The sequence below is a fragment of the Acomys russatus genome, chromosome 6 (genome assembly GCF_903995435.1).
Source record: "Acomys russatus chromosome 6, mAcoRus1.1, whole genome shotgun sequence".
Lineage (NCBI taxonomy): Eukaryota > Metazoa > Chordata > Mammalia > Rodentia > Muridae > Acomys > Acomys russatus.
This window is the reverse complement of record NC_067142.1, coordinates 56,819,288-56,834,444: the sequence shown is the minus strand read 5'-3', so window position 1 is coordinate 56,834,444 and position 15,157 is coordinate 56,819,288. Positions and strand designations below refer to the sequence as shown.

General features: G+C 39.4%; 1 protein-coding gene and 1 pseudogene across 3 annotated transcripts in view; one reads left to right on the top strand and one right to left on the bottom strand.

Moving 5' to 3' along the window:
- Positions 1-15,157, top strand: part of Rabgap1l (RAB GTPase activating protein 1 like) — a 583,034-nt gene that overhangs the window by 362,181 nt on the left and 205,696 nt on the right. For all 3 annotated transcript variants that reach the window (XM_051147664.1, XM_051147665.1, XM_051147666.1), the window contains exon 15: positions 12,319-12,393. In XM_051147664.1, coding sequence (XP_051003621.1) covers positions 12,319-12,393 — 75 coding nt within the window. The remainder of the gene's footprint in view (positions 1-12,318; positions 12,394-15,157) is intronic.
- LOC127190888 (translation machinery-associated protein 7-like) lies at positions 12,061-12,305 on the bottom strand (annotated as a pseudogene).

The following is a 15,157-nucleotide window of genomic DNA, read 5'->3' as shown; positions in this document are numbered from 1 at the left end:
TGGATGAAGCCCCTCAGAAGACAGCTATGCTAGGCTCCTGTCTGAAGAAATAACAGAATATTGTTAGTAGTGTCAGAAGTTGGCTCTCTCCCATGGGGTGGGTCTCAGATTGGGCCAGGCATTGGTTGGACATTCCCTCAGTCTCTGCTCTATCTTTATCCCCGCTCATCTTGTAGGCAGGACAAATTGGGGGTCAAAGGTTTTATGAGTGGGTTGGTGTTCCCCTTACCTCACTGGAAGTTCCACCTGGATACAGGATGTGTCGACTTCAGGCTCCTTAACCCCTGCTGCTAGGAGTCTCAGCTAGGATCACCCCCATAGACTCTCAGAAACCTCCCCTGCCCCAGAGATGGGCCCCACTGATTTCTGTTCTCTTTCCTAGCCCTCTCCATCACCCCTACCCCACTCTTCACACACCTCATCCCTGTTACCCTCTCCCCCCTCCCACTCAGTTTCCTCTGTCTATCTACTCAAGATATCTGTTTTATTTCTTCTTATTTTTGAGATTTTCTTATTTCATTGCTCAGCATCTTCCCTTGGGCGCTTCATGGCTTCTTTGGGTTTGTGGATTATAGCCTGGTTGTCCTGTGCTTTATGGCTAATGTCCACTTGTAAGTGAGTACATACCCTGTGCATGTTCAATACATTTCATAATTTTTAATTATAATTTAAATATTTAAAAAGTACTCATTAGTAGCCATTCATTCAATAGTTTGTATTTCTATTTGAATTTGGGTATCACCTCCAGAGTACAAATATATAAAAGACAAAACCTAGGAGTTTAATTAACAACTATTTATTTAGCATGACAATTGCCATCTTTTCATGTTAAGAAACTAAGCTTCATTAGAGCAACTGACTTGTCCATTTTGCTTGCTATCTGTGCTGGTCTTCCATATTTTGTCTCAATGAAAGTGAAGATAAGTAATTATGGAAAGTGACAGAGCTAGGATCTGAGATGCTTACCAAACAGAGCCAAGAATGGAAAACACCTAAGCAGCATTTGGAACCAGAGGCTTAGAGTGTTGTACTAGCAAATTGCTGTTCCAGGCGCTGGAGTGATAGAGGTCCTCAGAATCTATTGCTTTTATTGGAAAACACATGGTGAGTTTCAAAGGAAAGAAATGATAATTGAGCTTTTATAAAACAATATTTTCATCATCATGGACTGATTGTTCTAAGTACTGAATGGATATGGAAATGTAATTAATTGATAATAATTCTAAGAGCTTGGGGGGAACAGTATGAGGGATATTAGGAGCCGAAATTTTTAATTAGAATAGTCACCTAGAAACAAATTTCAAGTGTAACACTGTAATCTGGGAATAGACCTATACCGATATTGTACATGAGTTTTTCAGCATTTGTCACATTCCTGAAACTAATGATTCATGATTATAATCAATAGCGGTTTTGCTTTTATTAAAAACACTTTGTATTTAATTTTTTAGGCTAGGAGCTGAGATAAGCTAATTCAATTTAATTTTGAGCATGTACTTCTACATAATAAAATATACACACACATACCCACGCACATATACACAGTCAGTCATTTTTATAGGATCTGTACTTCTAGATTCATCTAACTTTCTAAAATTTACTTGCAACCTCAGATCAGCACCCGTAGACCATTAGCTTTTGTGCTTGTGGTTCTTGTTCACATGCACTCACAGAGTTTAGAGATTGGAGTGTTCTGATGCTAACTTCCTGTCCTGTAAGCAGGCGTCACACCATGTTTTCCGTGGTGGTTTGGTGTGTACCAGTGCCCCATGTGCAGCACTGAAGCCTTGCCTAGTGCTGCTAGCTGCTGAGAGGTTGTGATGTGCCTAGGTTATACATGCCCTCACTGAAGCATGAGTTCTCTCAGTGATAATGAGTCAATAGTTAGATTGGTTGCCTTAAAACCCATCACAGTTACAACCAAGTTATGCTGTGATGGATTGCTGAAAATGTTGTGGCCAAAGGTACATAGGTGCCTAACCCTTTCTATTCCAGGGAAAATAATTCAGAATTGTAGAGTCTAATGGCCTGACAACTTCATAGACCATAAGTACAGTTAATAATAAGAAGTGACTGTGTGTGTATATAGTTGTTAATTAAACTCCTAGGTTTTGTCTTTTATATATTTGTATTCTGGAGGTGATACCCAGATTCAAATAGAATACAAACTATTGAATGAATGGCTACTAATGAGTACTTTTTAAATATTTAAATTATAATTAAAAATTATGAAATGTATTGAACATGTTTAATTTCTACTTGTCACTTTAAAAAATAAGTAATATACTTACAAATAAGGAGAAATATTGCCAGTACTTTCCATTAGCCCCACACCTCCTTTAATCAAGTCCTCCCCTCACCCAAGCAGCCACTGTCAGAATTTTGCGATGATTATTCACTTGCATCCCCAGCTGCAGTCATGCATATGGTCAGTTTTGAATACTCTGTGAGTATGAATCAAAGAGAAAATGTTGTGCTTGAGAGTTAAGTTTTATAACTATCTTCTGAACTTGGTTATGCAGACCAAGCCATCTTCAGACCTAGATATCCATAAAAAAAATATAGATAGCAGCAAAGAGACTGGCCTGTAGAGCTAGACAATTCCATGTGAGTTGTGGCTTTCATGATTTCTTTCTTTGTATTTTTAGAAACATCCAAGAAAATAGTTTTATGTCATAGTAATATAAACCAAGAAAGGAGCATTTGAATTTTCAGTTGTTTATAAATAAGTAATAACTTCTTGATATTTCCTTATTTCATTTGGATAAAAGTGTTTTAGTAAAATCATATGTGATAGGCTTGTCCTCACTGCTTCTAAAATGCCTATACTTTAATACTAATAATATTGTTTGAAGCTTGCATGTGCACTTGCGTGCACACGCACGCATGCACACACAATCTCTCTCTCTCTCTCTCTGTGTCTGTGTCTGTGTCTCTCTGTCTCTCTGTCTGTGTCTCTCTGTCTCTCTGTCTGTGTCTCTCTGTCTCTCTGTCTCTCTCTCTGTCTCTCTGTTTCTCTCTCTGTCTCTGTCTCTCTGTCTCTCTGTCTCTCTCTCTCTCTGTCTCTCTCTCTCTCTGTCTCTCTCTCTCTCTCTCTCTCTCTCTGTCTCTGTCTCTCTCTCTCTCTTTAGTATTTCTGGGATTAGTATCTTACTGTCCTTTCCATGTTCTAAAAACGAAAGAAAATCCTGAGGTTTTGCAACAAAAAAGTAAAGCCTGTATTTTGTGTGACTCTATTGAGGATTAACCAATATAGTCAGCTATAAGTGCCCAAGCTTATTTACAATGCCAATGTCACATGATATGGCTGCAAGGAATTAAATCAGGCAGGTTGGAGCACACACAACACAATTGAAGCTATGACAATTTTATTGAGATCAATCAGACTTTTTATAACTTTATCAAAAACAGAATATAATGGCAATTTCCATGATCAATATAATTGTAGCTGCCAGGATACAGTGAAGCATGCAAGCCATACAAGGCACACAGATTAATGCCTAAGATCAATTATCCTGTCAAGCTTCTGTGTTTCCTTGACTACTAAGGGAACACACACAGAAATACAAAGTGACCTGAAAGCTTCACTGCCTGAGAGAGTGCATCAGTCTCTCAGGAATTGGAAGGCCCAAGAGCAATGAACTCTAATCTTAAAAACCTATGACACATGCCTCTCAGAGCAGCTAGGCCAGGCCAACTCCATGGATCCCTGTAGTTAGTTAATCTAATATTCAGTGCTTGGTGTGGTGCCTAATATGCTCAATAAGTGGTAGTTACCAGGAGAAGCATGCGTTTACGACAAAACTTTTTTGGAAGCTCTCTAGCCGTGTGTGTGTGTGTGTGTGTGTGTGTGTGTGTGTGTGTGTGTGTGAGTGAGAGAGAGAGAGAGAGAGAGAGAGAGAGAGAGAGAGAGAGAAGATTATCAGTGTGTGTGGGTGTGTTTGTTTGTTTGTTTGTTTGTTTGCAACTTGAACATACCTGTTTCCATAGCATTACTCTACAGTGCAGCTACATGTGGAGGGTCTTTCATAGTGGTTCCCAGGGTGTTGAGGTTTGCAATGTACTTTGGTAGTGAAAATTTGGTGCCAGAGTGCTTAAATGTGAATCTCACCTTGTGTTGAGTAACTGAGTTAAGTTGGAAGCAGAGTTAAATCATTATACTTCAGTTTCCTTATTTGCAATAGAGGGAGCAAGTTGAATTGATATTAATGATACCAAGAGGGTATGAGGAATTAATTTGCTTAAGTCTGAATAACTTGTGTAACCTGTGTGAAGAGTACATAAATTTAAGTTATGAATATTTGTTGCCTTAAGGACATTGATTTTGTCTAAAAACTCTTATTTTGTTTTATTAGTGCAAGTAATAAAATAAGGATTGTGCCTGGCTTGGCTTTAGTTAGTGGGCAGAGTGTCTTCCTGTACCAAAGACACTATAACATAGGAGTGAAGGCTTTAAGTAGGCACCAGCTTAACATTTCCATGTTCAATGAGTTATATAGGTGTTGTCTTCGGCAATGGGGCTTTTCTTTCAGTTTGTGGAGAAAAACCTATATTCTTAGCAACAGCCTGGATTGTTCAAAGATTCCAATGGGACATCTTTGGTCCACAATTCAATCAGATGTAACCAAATCCCCGGACTAGTAACTTCAGTTGGGGCCCTGTCTCCTTATTATTTGGCAGTTTCATTTAGATCACTTTCATACATGTTAGAATCTAGGGAAAGAATCATCCTAAGTTAGGTCTCCTAGACCCAGAGAGACAAGGTGGGGCAGGTAGGGAAATAGAGTAAGTAGGTGACTGAAACTGTAGGATTAAATGAGGAGGGAAGAGGATACACAGATGAGGGAAGGAGTTTTGGACAAACTACTAAACTTAAAGATCATTGAAGGGGCTGGGAGGTGGTGGTGCATGCCTTTAATCCCAGAACTTGGTAGGCAGAGGCAGCTGGATTGCTGTGACTTTGAGGCCAGCCTGATCTATCTACAAGGTGAGTCCAGGACAGCCAAGGCTACACCGAGAAACCCTGTCTCAAAAAACTAAAACAAAAACATATCATTGAAGAAAGCAGTAGAAGGCGTTTGCATTTTTTAGTGACATAGAATTGTTTATTTAACCTCTTTGTGACTCAGTTTCTCCAGCAGTCAACAGAAGATAATAATATACTTATCCAAAGAAGTCATTACCAAGTATCTTAATTAGGGTTTCTATTGCTGGAATGACACACCATGGCCAAAAGCAAAGGGGAAGGGAACGGTTTATTTGGTTTTCACTTCTACAGTGTAGTCTATCACTGAAGGAAGCCAGGACAGGAACCCGGAGGCAGGAACTGATGAAGAGGACACGGAGGGGTGCTGCTTGCTCAGCTGCTTTCTTACAGAACTCAGAACCACCTAACCAGGGGTGCTCTCATCCACAATGGCCTGGGTCTGTCTGCCGATAGCCTGGTCTTACTGAGGCATTTTCTTAATTGAGGCTTTTTCCTCTCTGGTGACTCTTAAGCTTGTTTTAAGTTGACATAAAAACTAGACATGAACTCTGGTGCCCATGATTTGATCACTTCCACACGGTGGGAAGGCCTGGTAAGCTAACAGAGGAAGGGGAAGCAGGCTATCTAGATCAGACCTGATAGGCCGTGGTCAGCCTGCTGGGGAGGAGGTACCCTTCTGTCAGAGGTGAAGGGGAAGGGAATAGGGCAGAAGAGGGTGGGAGGGTGGGAATGGGAGGATACAAGCAGTGAGGGGATAGCAATCAGAATATAATCTGAATAAATTATATTAATTAAAAAAAAAAAAACAGCCAGTACACCATGATTAAGTTGCTATATGCAAATGATTAAAACAGTTTGTAGTGCTTATTAGCAAGTAAATGCTAATAGTTATTTAACAGGTATGAAAAGTAATGCTAAAGAATTCCTTAAAATGTCACTTGTATTTTTAAATACTGTATTAAATCTCCAACAATTTCTAATTAAATATTAACGTAACAACTGTGACCCTGTGGTAACTACCAAGTATATTTTTATTATTAATATTTTTGCCATTTGACTTGTTAGCAATTTAACTTACTATATAACTTTTCTATATATAGTTTCTATTTTGTTACTGTCTTGTATATAAAATTCTTACTATTTTCAGCTTATAGCAGACTATAGCATCTGGCCCTTTGTTCTCTAGTTCTTCAAAGCAGTAAGATCACAGTAGGGTTTCAATGTTCTGGTCATTCCAATGTGGAACCTTTAGAGCATGGCCTCTGGCAAAGGCCATAAAGAATGAGAGTGCTATAATGCCATCTTTACCTTCAAGAGGTTTTTAATTATCAAAATAAATGACGGAGCCATCAGCTCTTACTAGGACTGTACACAATAGTCAGTTTCACTAGCTGCCATCCCTCCTTCCAGGTATCTTCTCCCTGCAGTGCCGCCTACTTTGTTCAGTCTGCAGTGCTCTTGGCACTTGTTCTATACATTTCCCCTGCCATTGTTTAATTTAGTAATCAGGAGGGAGGTTAATCAAATTGAACCCTCTTCTTTATTTCCAGAAGTGGTACCCAGGTGATTTTTTTTTTTAAAGTCCAGGTAATCAGGCATCTCTTCAGCAAATAGTAAAGGGATGTGTAGAGAGGTAGGGTGTACAAGATAAGCGTGAAAAGAGAGAGAGGTTGTGTTTAACTCAGAAAAGTTATCTTAAGCAGATCAGTGCTTTAAGAATTCCAAGACAAAGAAGTTGCTCTAACCCTGTTTTTCAAACTGCACAAACACACTAGTAAGTCAATGCCAACTGAGTAGCTTGAACCTGAAGAGTCACTTATGCTGCCTGCCCAAACCCAAATCATAACCCTGTAGAAAGTAAGCTTACTGTTGCTGGTGTTCACAGCATCCACAGTCTAGTTGGAGAGTAGCTCATGGAGGCATTGAGTTCACTACATCCCCATGTCTTAGAAATTGTCCATCTTCATTTTTAATTAGACTTCTCTTATAACATAAATAAGCATGCAAGTAGAACAATTTCCACATAAAGTTAAATATGTTCGTGTAAAAAATATCAATTATTTGTCAAGTGATGCAGGTTGATGAAGCATATTTGGTTTTGGAGACCCATGGTTTTAGGATGTCTTTTCTAGGGAAGGGACAACTTTGAGAACGCATTACGGTCTTTCAAAATGTTCATTCTCATTAAAAAATCTCAGAGTTTCTGGTTTGTAGGAAAGGAAGTGACAAAGCACCCTGCTTTCAGAAACACTGCCACCTGGGGCTGGGTTAAAAGTTCTTCTCTTTCTCCTTACAGCTCTTCCAAAAGCAACCCCAACACTCACACACCATACATTTTAACTAAAAGTACAAGTTACACCATCAGAAATGTGGCTGGATAAATTGTGGAAAATTAAATTTAAAACATGCTAATTGATCTTTCAGTTTTTAAAATTAGGCAGGGCTCTGTAAATTTGGTAGTAAGGAGGCAATGCCCCTTTCATATTCACTGGGTAGTGGTTCCGATGACCCAGCATTTCTTTTTTGTTTTGGGGTGTTTTGTTGTTGTTTGTTTGTTTGTTGTTTTTTAATGATTACTCTGTGTGGCTTTGTAGATCAGCCTAGCCTTAAACTCATAGAGATCCACCTGTCTCTGCCTCCATGAGTGCTGGGATTACAGGCGTGCGCCGCTGTGCCTGGCTTCAGTGGTTCTGTTGTGAATGTTAAAGGAGAATATGGTAATATCATCATTAGCAGAAAAGAGTTAACAGAGAACAATAGTCCCATAATATAATTTTTATTTGTGTTTCATCCTTGCCTTACTGACTCATTAAATATAAGATTCAAAAGTCCATATGAAGTACTAGAGATGAGCAGCTTCCTGAAGCTGAGTGATGCGCTTGGCTCTAGTTCTGCACAGTCAGGGAGGTGAGATCTGTGGGATGCAGTAAGTGAGGGAAGAATAAAAAGAGCTGTGCAGAGTAATTTTTAGGAGTTTGGAAAGAGGCCCACAGCCAGTTACTCAATAGAGAAGAATAAATTATTCTTAGGATTTCAGCTCTAGAATTCAGGGGACCAAGGAAATTAGCAGTGGAGGAACAACAAGGCAGTCCCTTAATTTTTGTTTGCAATCCTTCTATCTTAATATAATAAAATGTCATACTCTTCAAAATAAAATTTATATCTTAACCAGGCAGTGGCACGTGCCATTAATCAGTCGCTGCACTCAGTGGGCAGAAGCAATGGATCTCTGAGTTTGAGGCCAGCCTGGTCTACAGAGTGAGTTCCAGAATGGCCAGAGATACACAAAGAAATGCTACCTCAAAAGAAAAAGAAAAAATTATAGCTTATGAGCTAAATAAAAAAATACTGAGGTATAAAATATAATTGTATTAGCATATATTTTTAAGTTATAAGGACACAAAATCAGGCTACTTCACTACTTTGGGTCCTAGAATGAATTGAGTGCCTCTAATTAGGAAACTCTTGAGTGTGAAGGTGATGGTATAATAATTTTGCAGAAATAACAAGGATATGTAGTTATCATAAGGATGGGAATTTGGGATAATATCATAGACAGTGATTTTATTGTGCTTTTAAAAAAGATGTTCCTTCCTTCCCTTTGTCCTTCCCTCCTTTTAAGACCGTAACAAGAAGTGGAGCAGCTTTACCGCATTCTTCTTCATCTCTTAGTGAAAAGGTTGCCACATTGATCCCATTTTTGAACCTTTTTAGTAACATAGCCCCATGTTTTTCTCTAAGGCCACGAGTTTTAGAAACACTTGGGTCTTCACAGACAGTACAGTATCAAAATCCATTGAGTTGGGAGGAGACAATTTGTGCCTTTCCACTGACTCATACTGTTTAGGGATGGTTACAGTTGGCAAGAAGAGGAACAGTAATCACTAGCATTTTCAGAATTACAAAGGAATGTACAGATTTAAATACCTGCATTAAAAAAGAAAAAAGATGTAGGCTAGTATTTTAATAAGCTATTGGAGGAGGGAAAGTCCACTTTCTCCTGGGATGTGATCCTTAGAGGCTACCCACACTCCAGTAGGTGGTCTTACACTCATGCACACAGAAAGCACTAAGTGGCGTCTGGGTTTTAAGGGGGAAGGTGAACATGTATCAAGTTAGGAGTGGAAAGTTCTGCGATGGGCAGGGAGGATTGGAGAGAAGGGAAAGGGGGTTGATTTGGTCAAAATGCATTGCATGATGAAATTATCCACACATTAAAAAAAAATGGGACCAGCACAATGATTCAATGGGTAGAGGCACCTGCACTTAATCTCTGCCATTCACATGGTGAAAGGAGAGAACCAACTCCTTCAAGCTGTCCTCTAATCTCCATACCTCCACATGTGCACACATGCACACATGCACATGTGTGAACAAGATAAATAGAAAGCAAACAAGGAACAAATTCAACTTTAATTAAATAGAAGAAATAAAGCAATAAATGCAGTATATGTGTTAGTTTTTCTCAACTTTGAAACACACTGCACATTGGGAGGAAAGACCCTTACTTGAAAAATGGCCTCCATCAGATTGTCTTGTAGTTGGGTCTGAGGGGCATGGTCTCATTTGGTGACTGATGTGGGAGGGCCCACTGTAGGTGGCACTACCCTTAGGCAGGTTGTCCTACATTGTACAGTAGCATTGGCTGAGCAGGGGAGGCCAGCCAGTAAGCATTGCACCTTAGCTTCTGCTCCAGTTTCTGTCTGGAGTTCCTGCTTTGGTTTTCCTTGACGATGGACTGTATATAACCTGTCAGCCTCATAAACTTTTTTTCCTGAAAGCTTATTTTGGTCAGTGTTTTATTACAGCATAAAAAGCAAATTAAGACAATTATCAGAAATCATTGAAGTTGAATATACAGAAACAAAACAAAAAATAAACACAAAAAGTATATCTCTTTGAAAAACTTGGACAAAAATGAGAATAGAAGGATAGACAAATTGTATATTTGTACGCCAAAATACTACTCTAGATAAATATTGAACAACTATGACATAATAACATGGAGAAATCAGAGAAATATTACACCAAATGAAAGAAACCAAACACAAGAGTGTATCTGATATGATTTATTTATATGAGATTATTTTAAACTTATAAATATATTGTAAAATTCAGATCAGTTGATGTTTGAGGAGCAGATTAGACTACAAAGGCACAAGTGAACATTCTGGTGGGATGATAAGTTGGTTGTTCTTTGATGATATTTTAGCATAATGCCACCAATTCAAGCATTCTGAAAATCAAACGTATGTATACGTTTAGCTGGCTGTATTATACATTGAAAAAATGGTTATAAGGCCAGGCAGTAGGAGTTAGTGCAGAATGCTTGCCTAGGCTTGTGTCAGGCCCTGGGGCCATCCTCAGTACTGGAAAAAATGCAAATATCTTTAATAACCATTGGCCTTAGCAAGAAGTCTTCATACACCTTAAACCACAATGTGTTTTATTAAGCACATTGAGTTGAAATCATCTCAAATAAAGCACACTCTTGGGCTTAGTACCCACCTAGAATTTAAGTAGCAGTCTTGGGATGTTTAGCTTTTATAAATATGGCAGCATCTAATTTTTCTTCGGTATCAGGAGCCAGTAAGTGAACCATGCTCTTCACAGCCTGTTCTTGTACTTTCCTTGATTTAGGAATGTCTTTTAAACTTTGACTGAGACCATGATTATCCTTCAAAATCTAAAATGTTAGCCATCTGGACTTGCACAGAAAGTCTTTCTAACTTTTTATCTTCCCATTTTATCAGCACACTCCCCTTGCTGGCTCAGCCTCCTAAAACCTAGTATATAATGTCTTCAAGTGTTTAACTACTAGTTAGAAAATATTAAGCCAATGACTTTATTTCCTTTCCTCCAAAGACAAAGAGGCAAATATGGAACTGAATGGTATATTTGTTATTTCCCAAGGAGTGGTGTATTTCCTCTGAGTGGAGCTCTTTTGCCGTCTTCCAGCTCATAGCTAAAGGGACAGGAATGGTATGGAGTATCCAGTTCCTGCAATAGTGGATGTATGTTCTCAGTACCATGTACCTTTGGCCATCTGAAAAACACACAGGGCAATGCTAAATGCCTTGTCTGCAGTATACATAAAAGGGGTCACGTTTACTCTTCAGCATTTAGAAAACAGAAGAGTAGTTTAAAGGTCATTAAGAGCTTACAGCAGGCATATACAACCTTTTAACATTGCAAAGCAATGTTATCTGTAAGCTTGCATTCTATAACCTCACAAAAACCATCACTAATTGTGTGTTTTGTGTTGAGTCATAGTGATAGTGGTTCTTGGCATCAGCTGCAGGTTGGACAACCTGTTTAAAGGTTTTAGTGGTTGTTTTGTTTTTCAGAATGGTGGACTTGTACTATGGTTGTGAGAAGCTTCGAGACCTTTCTGTTGCAATGCGCTAGAACCCTCCTACCAGCTTTAGAGCCTTGTATTCCCCCATCATCTTCCCAGGGTTCCCATAGGCTCATGTAAATTAGCTTACATTAATAATTTAGGTGATCCCATATCCTAAGGATGGCCCTTGATAATGGGACATATAGTATTGCATTAGAAAAGGTATCTTAGAGGAATCCCACTGCCGTAGTAGCAAACTGGTTCAAATTGGAAAAATCAGTGAAAATGTGTCAGAAAGGTCAAAAATAGGACAAACCAGCACCTAAAGTGAGCCAACGCTTAAGATTTATGAGTTTTCTTCCTTTTTTGGGGGGTGGGGGGAGGAATTGAGACAGCGTCTCTCAGAATTGAAACAGCATCTCTCTGTGTATCTTGGCTGTTCCAGACTCAACTCTGCACACCAGGCTGGCCTAGAACTCACAGTGATCCACCTGCCTCTGCCTCCCAAGTGCTGGGATTAAAGGCATGCACCACTACATCTGGCTTATGACTTTTCTTTTCTTTTTTTTTTTTTTCATTGTATTTATTTTATTACACAAGTTTATTACAATGTACAATAAGCTCCAGGATAACACTTCATTCTAGCTGTAGGTGGCAAAGATGTTATGGCAGGGAATCCAGATGTTTCAGTAGGAATGGAAGAGGGTCACCATCAGCTCAGATGAGGAACAGCTTACTTTTTGCCAGATTTCTTAATTCCACCTGTGGCCAAAGGGCCTTTCCCACAGTCTTGGCTTTCAACTCCTCGAGTTTCTTCTGCTCCTCTTTCTGTTTCTGCTTGAAAGCCTTATCTTCCTCGTCCATCTCCTTGGCCTGCTTCCTGGGCTGTTTCAAGGGCTTCTTTTTGCCAGCTTCGTGGCCCCTTAACCAGACCCTGATCCCAAGCCCTTATTACTTTTCTTAATATGACTTTTTCATTATCTTTCTCTAGGCCTACTCTGTGTATGATGAAGACATCGGGTACTGTCAAGGGCAGTCCTTTCTTGCTGCTGTATTGCTGTTGCATGTAAGTAATTTTCCGTGTTTTAAATAGCACAGTGTTGCTAAGGTTTTCTACAGGGTTTTGATAATCCTGCTGATTTCCCACTTTAGGAAGATTACACGTGGCATAGTTCTTTAAATTATACCTTGGGTGATGAAAGATTGGATGTCCAAAATAGGACAGCTTCTTAATTAGTTTTGCTAACTTGAAGCAAACAAATTACTTATTTGGAGTTATTTTTAGCCTAACTATAAAGATAGCAGCATAAGCACAGATATCAGAACTCCGACTGCTATGAACTACTATACTACAAGTCTCCTAGATTTTCTGTAGTTTACTTTATGCACGCCTCCTTCCTGTCAGTCACTTTCCTTTAGCGTCAGTTGACAGATTCCGGGCTTTGAATTGGGATTACAAAGATAAGTGGTACAAGTAATGTACATACAAACTTATTTTTATTTCTCCTTTTGATTCTTCATTGATTTTTCCTGATAAGAGAAACAATATATGCTCACTGGATAACTTATGTACTTATCAAAGTGAAGCACTGGGTGAGCTGGTAGACAGGAGCCTTGCCCACGAGAACTGTTGGAAACCTTTCTGGAGCAGGTGGATATTTTGGCAAGAAATAATTAAAATTGAAGAATTTTAGACAAAATAATCAAGAACAGGTGTATGAAAACAAATGGTACTGTATTTAGAGAGAAGCTCTGTGAAATCACTCTTTACCACGTGTGAGGAGTGGTGTGGGTACAATGGTAAGGTAGGCAGGAGGCACGTGGCAAGGACTACATAATCATGTCACTGAAAGTAGCTGCCATCTAACACACATGAGCAGCCCCTGAGCAAGGGTAGACATTCACACACTTGTGTCTGGTTTTGTTTAGAGGGCAGACCTGACGAGAACAAACAGCTGTGAAGAGACTAGCTAGAAACCATCAGTCTCCACAAGATATGTTGAGACTGTGAAAATCGATAAAGTGAGGAATATTTAGAAGGAAAACTTAACAGGTTCTGGGTTAGTGAAGGAGAAGTCAAAGGTGACATGCCCAGTTCTCCAGCCTGGCAGCTGGTAGGTGTGCTGCTTTTAGCTGATAGAGTCATATTAATTCAGGTTGAAAGCAAGAAGTTTGGGGTTTATGATTAATTTTGTCTTAAATTCTTTCAAGTTGAGATTTTCTGAGACTCTACTAGCTGTCCAGCAACCCTCTGAAAGCAGAGACTGATACTTGGGCACACTTCAAACCCGGCATATTGAGTGTAAACAGGACTAAGAAAAGTGAGAGTGAAATTTGAGAACACCAAACACTGAAATGTCTGAGGAGGAAGTGGACTCTTTCCAAAGAAGGAGACAGTGTTCTGTTAGGTGCAGCAGAGAGGCCAGGCTAGTTTAAGCTGACACAGTACTTTGAGCCTGGCACTCCGAAAATGAGCACTTGTAGTAAATTCCCCATCTTAATGCTGATTACCTCATAGAAAAAGTAAAAGTACTTCTGTTGTCACCATACCTCACTTTATATTAAGCCCCTTCTCGGTGCATCATCATAAGTTCATGATGCTGTTTGTGTTCTTGCTTGTTTTTCTTTTTTATATCTCCATATCCTGTCATCTTGGGACGGCCCGTGATATTAGACACTTTATACTCACAATTCTTAGGGGTCCTTCTTCCAGATCTGAACATAAGTAGTATCTGAGATAGTTAGGTCCCTCAGGAGACTGGACAATGTGAGCTATGGCGTGTGTCAGAGCCTACTTTCTTCTAAAGGAACCTTTGTGCTCACTGATTGAAAAGCTGAGATTCATGTCAAGGGCAGTGCTGCTTTGTTTTGCACAAAATAACCTCTGAATATTTATACCTTAGACATTTATACCTTAGACCTCTGTCCATTGTGTGTCACTTTTTCTGGGGAAATGTCTACCTTAGCTAGGCAGCAATGACAGACCCAGGTCCAGCTCAGGGAGTAGATGAGTTTGTTGGGATTACTTGCTGAACTATGGGGACAGCAGTTACTTATGGCAACATGGATGACTCTGAGGCAGCTACAGTCACCAAAGGTCTACTCCAGCCTAAGCATCAGTGCGCAGAAGCTGAATCCCTAAAGCCCCTCGGTCATTTGCAGGCAGCTGGACATCTTTATGGCAGTTGTTACAGTTTAATAACCCAGGGGATGGACTTGTGACCATCCTACCATTTGCGAGTTTCTTGAGATTTCTAAGCTTATTTCATTTCTGAACCTTGTAAGAGTTCAAAGTTTCATTTACTTTCTGGGTCTTACAGAGCCTCCCTCCAGGATGGAATGAAAAGAAACCACTACACAGCACACCCCTTTCTATAGACACACAACACTGCTTTCATTAAAGTTGACTGAGAACATGGCTCTAAAAAATCTGTTTTGAGGTTTCTGGGAGGCTTGGCGTATTTTCGAGTTTGTAACTATTTGGAAATGTACCCTGTTCTTACCTCCTAAGGAGAGCAAGAATGAGTCAAATAACTAGGAAAGTCAAATACTCAGAACTTTTTTGTGCTACCTGCTTACAGTAGTGAAGGCCGTATAGTAAGTCAGCCTTTGTGAACTTGGTCAATAAAAAAGCCTCCTACATTATGGCCCACGGCAGACGTCATTAGCACCTCTCATATGCTAGCAGAGTCATGTAGTTGTTGTCATAGATTTTAAACTTGAAAAACAGAAATGCCTTAAAAAGACTGATATTCAGCATTGTACTAATGAAAATAAATTCTAGTATGTAATTATAGTACTTTTTCTAAGTTAATCAGTGTACTTTGTTC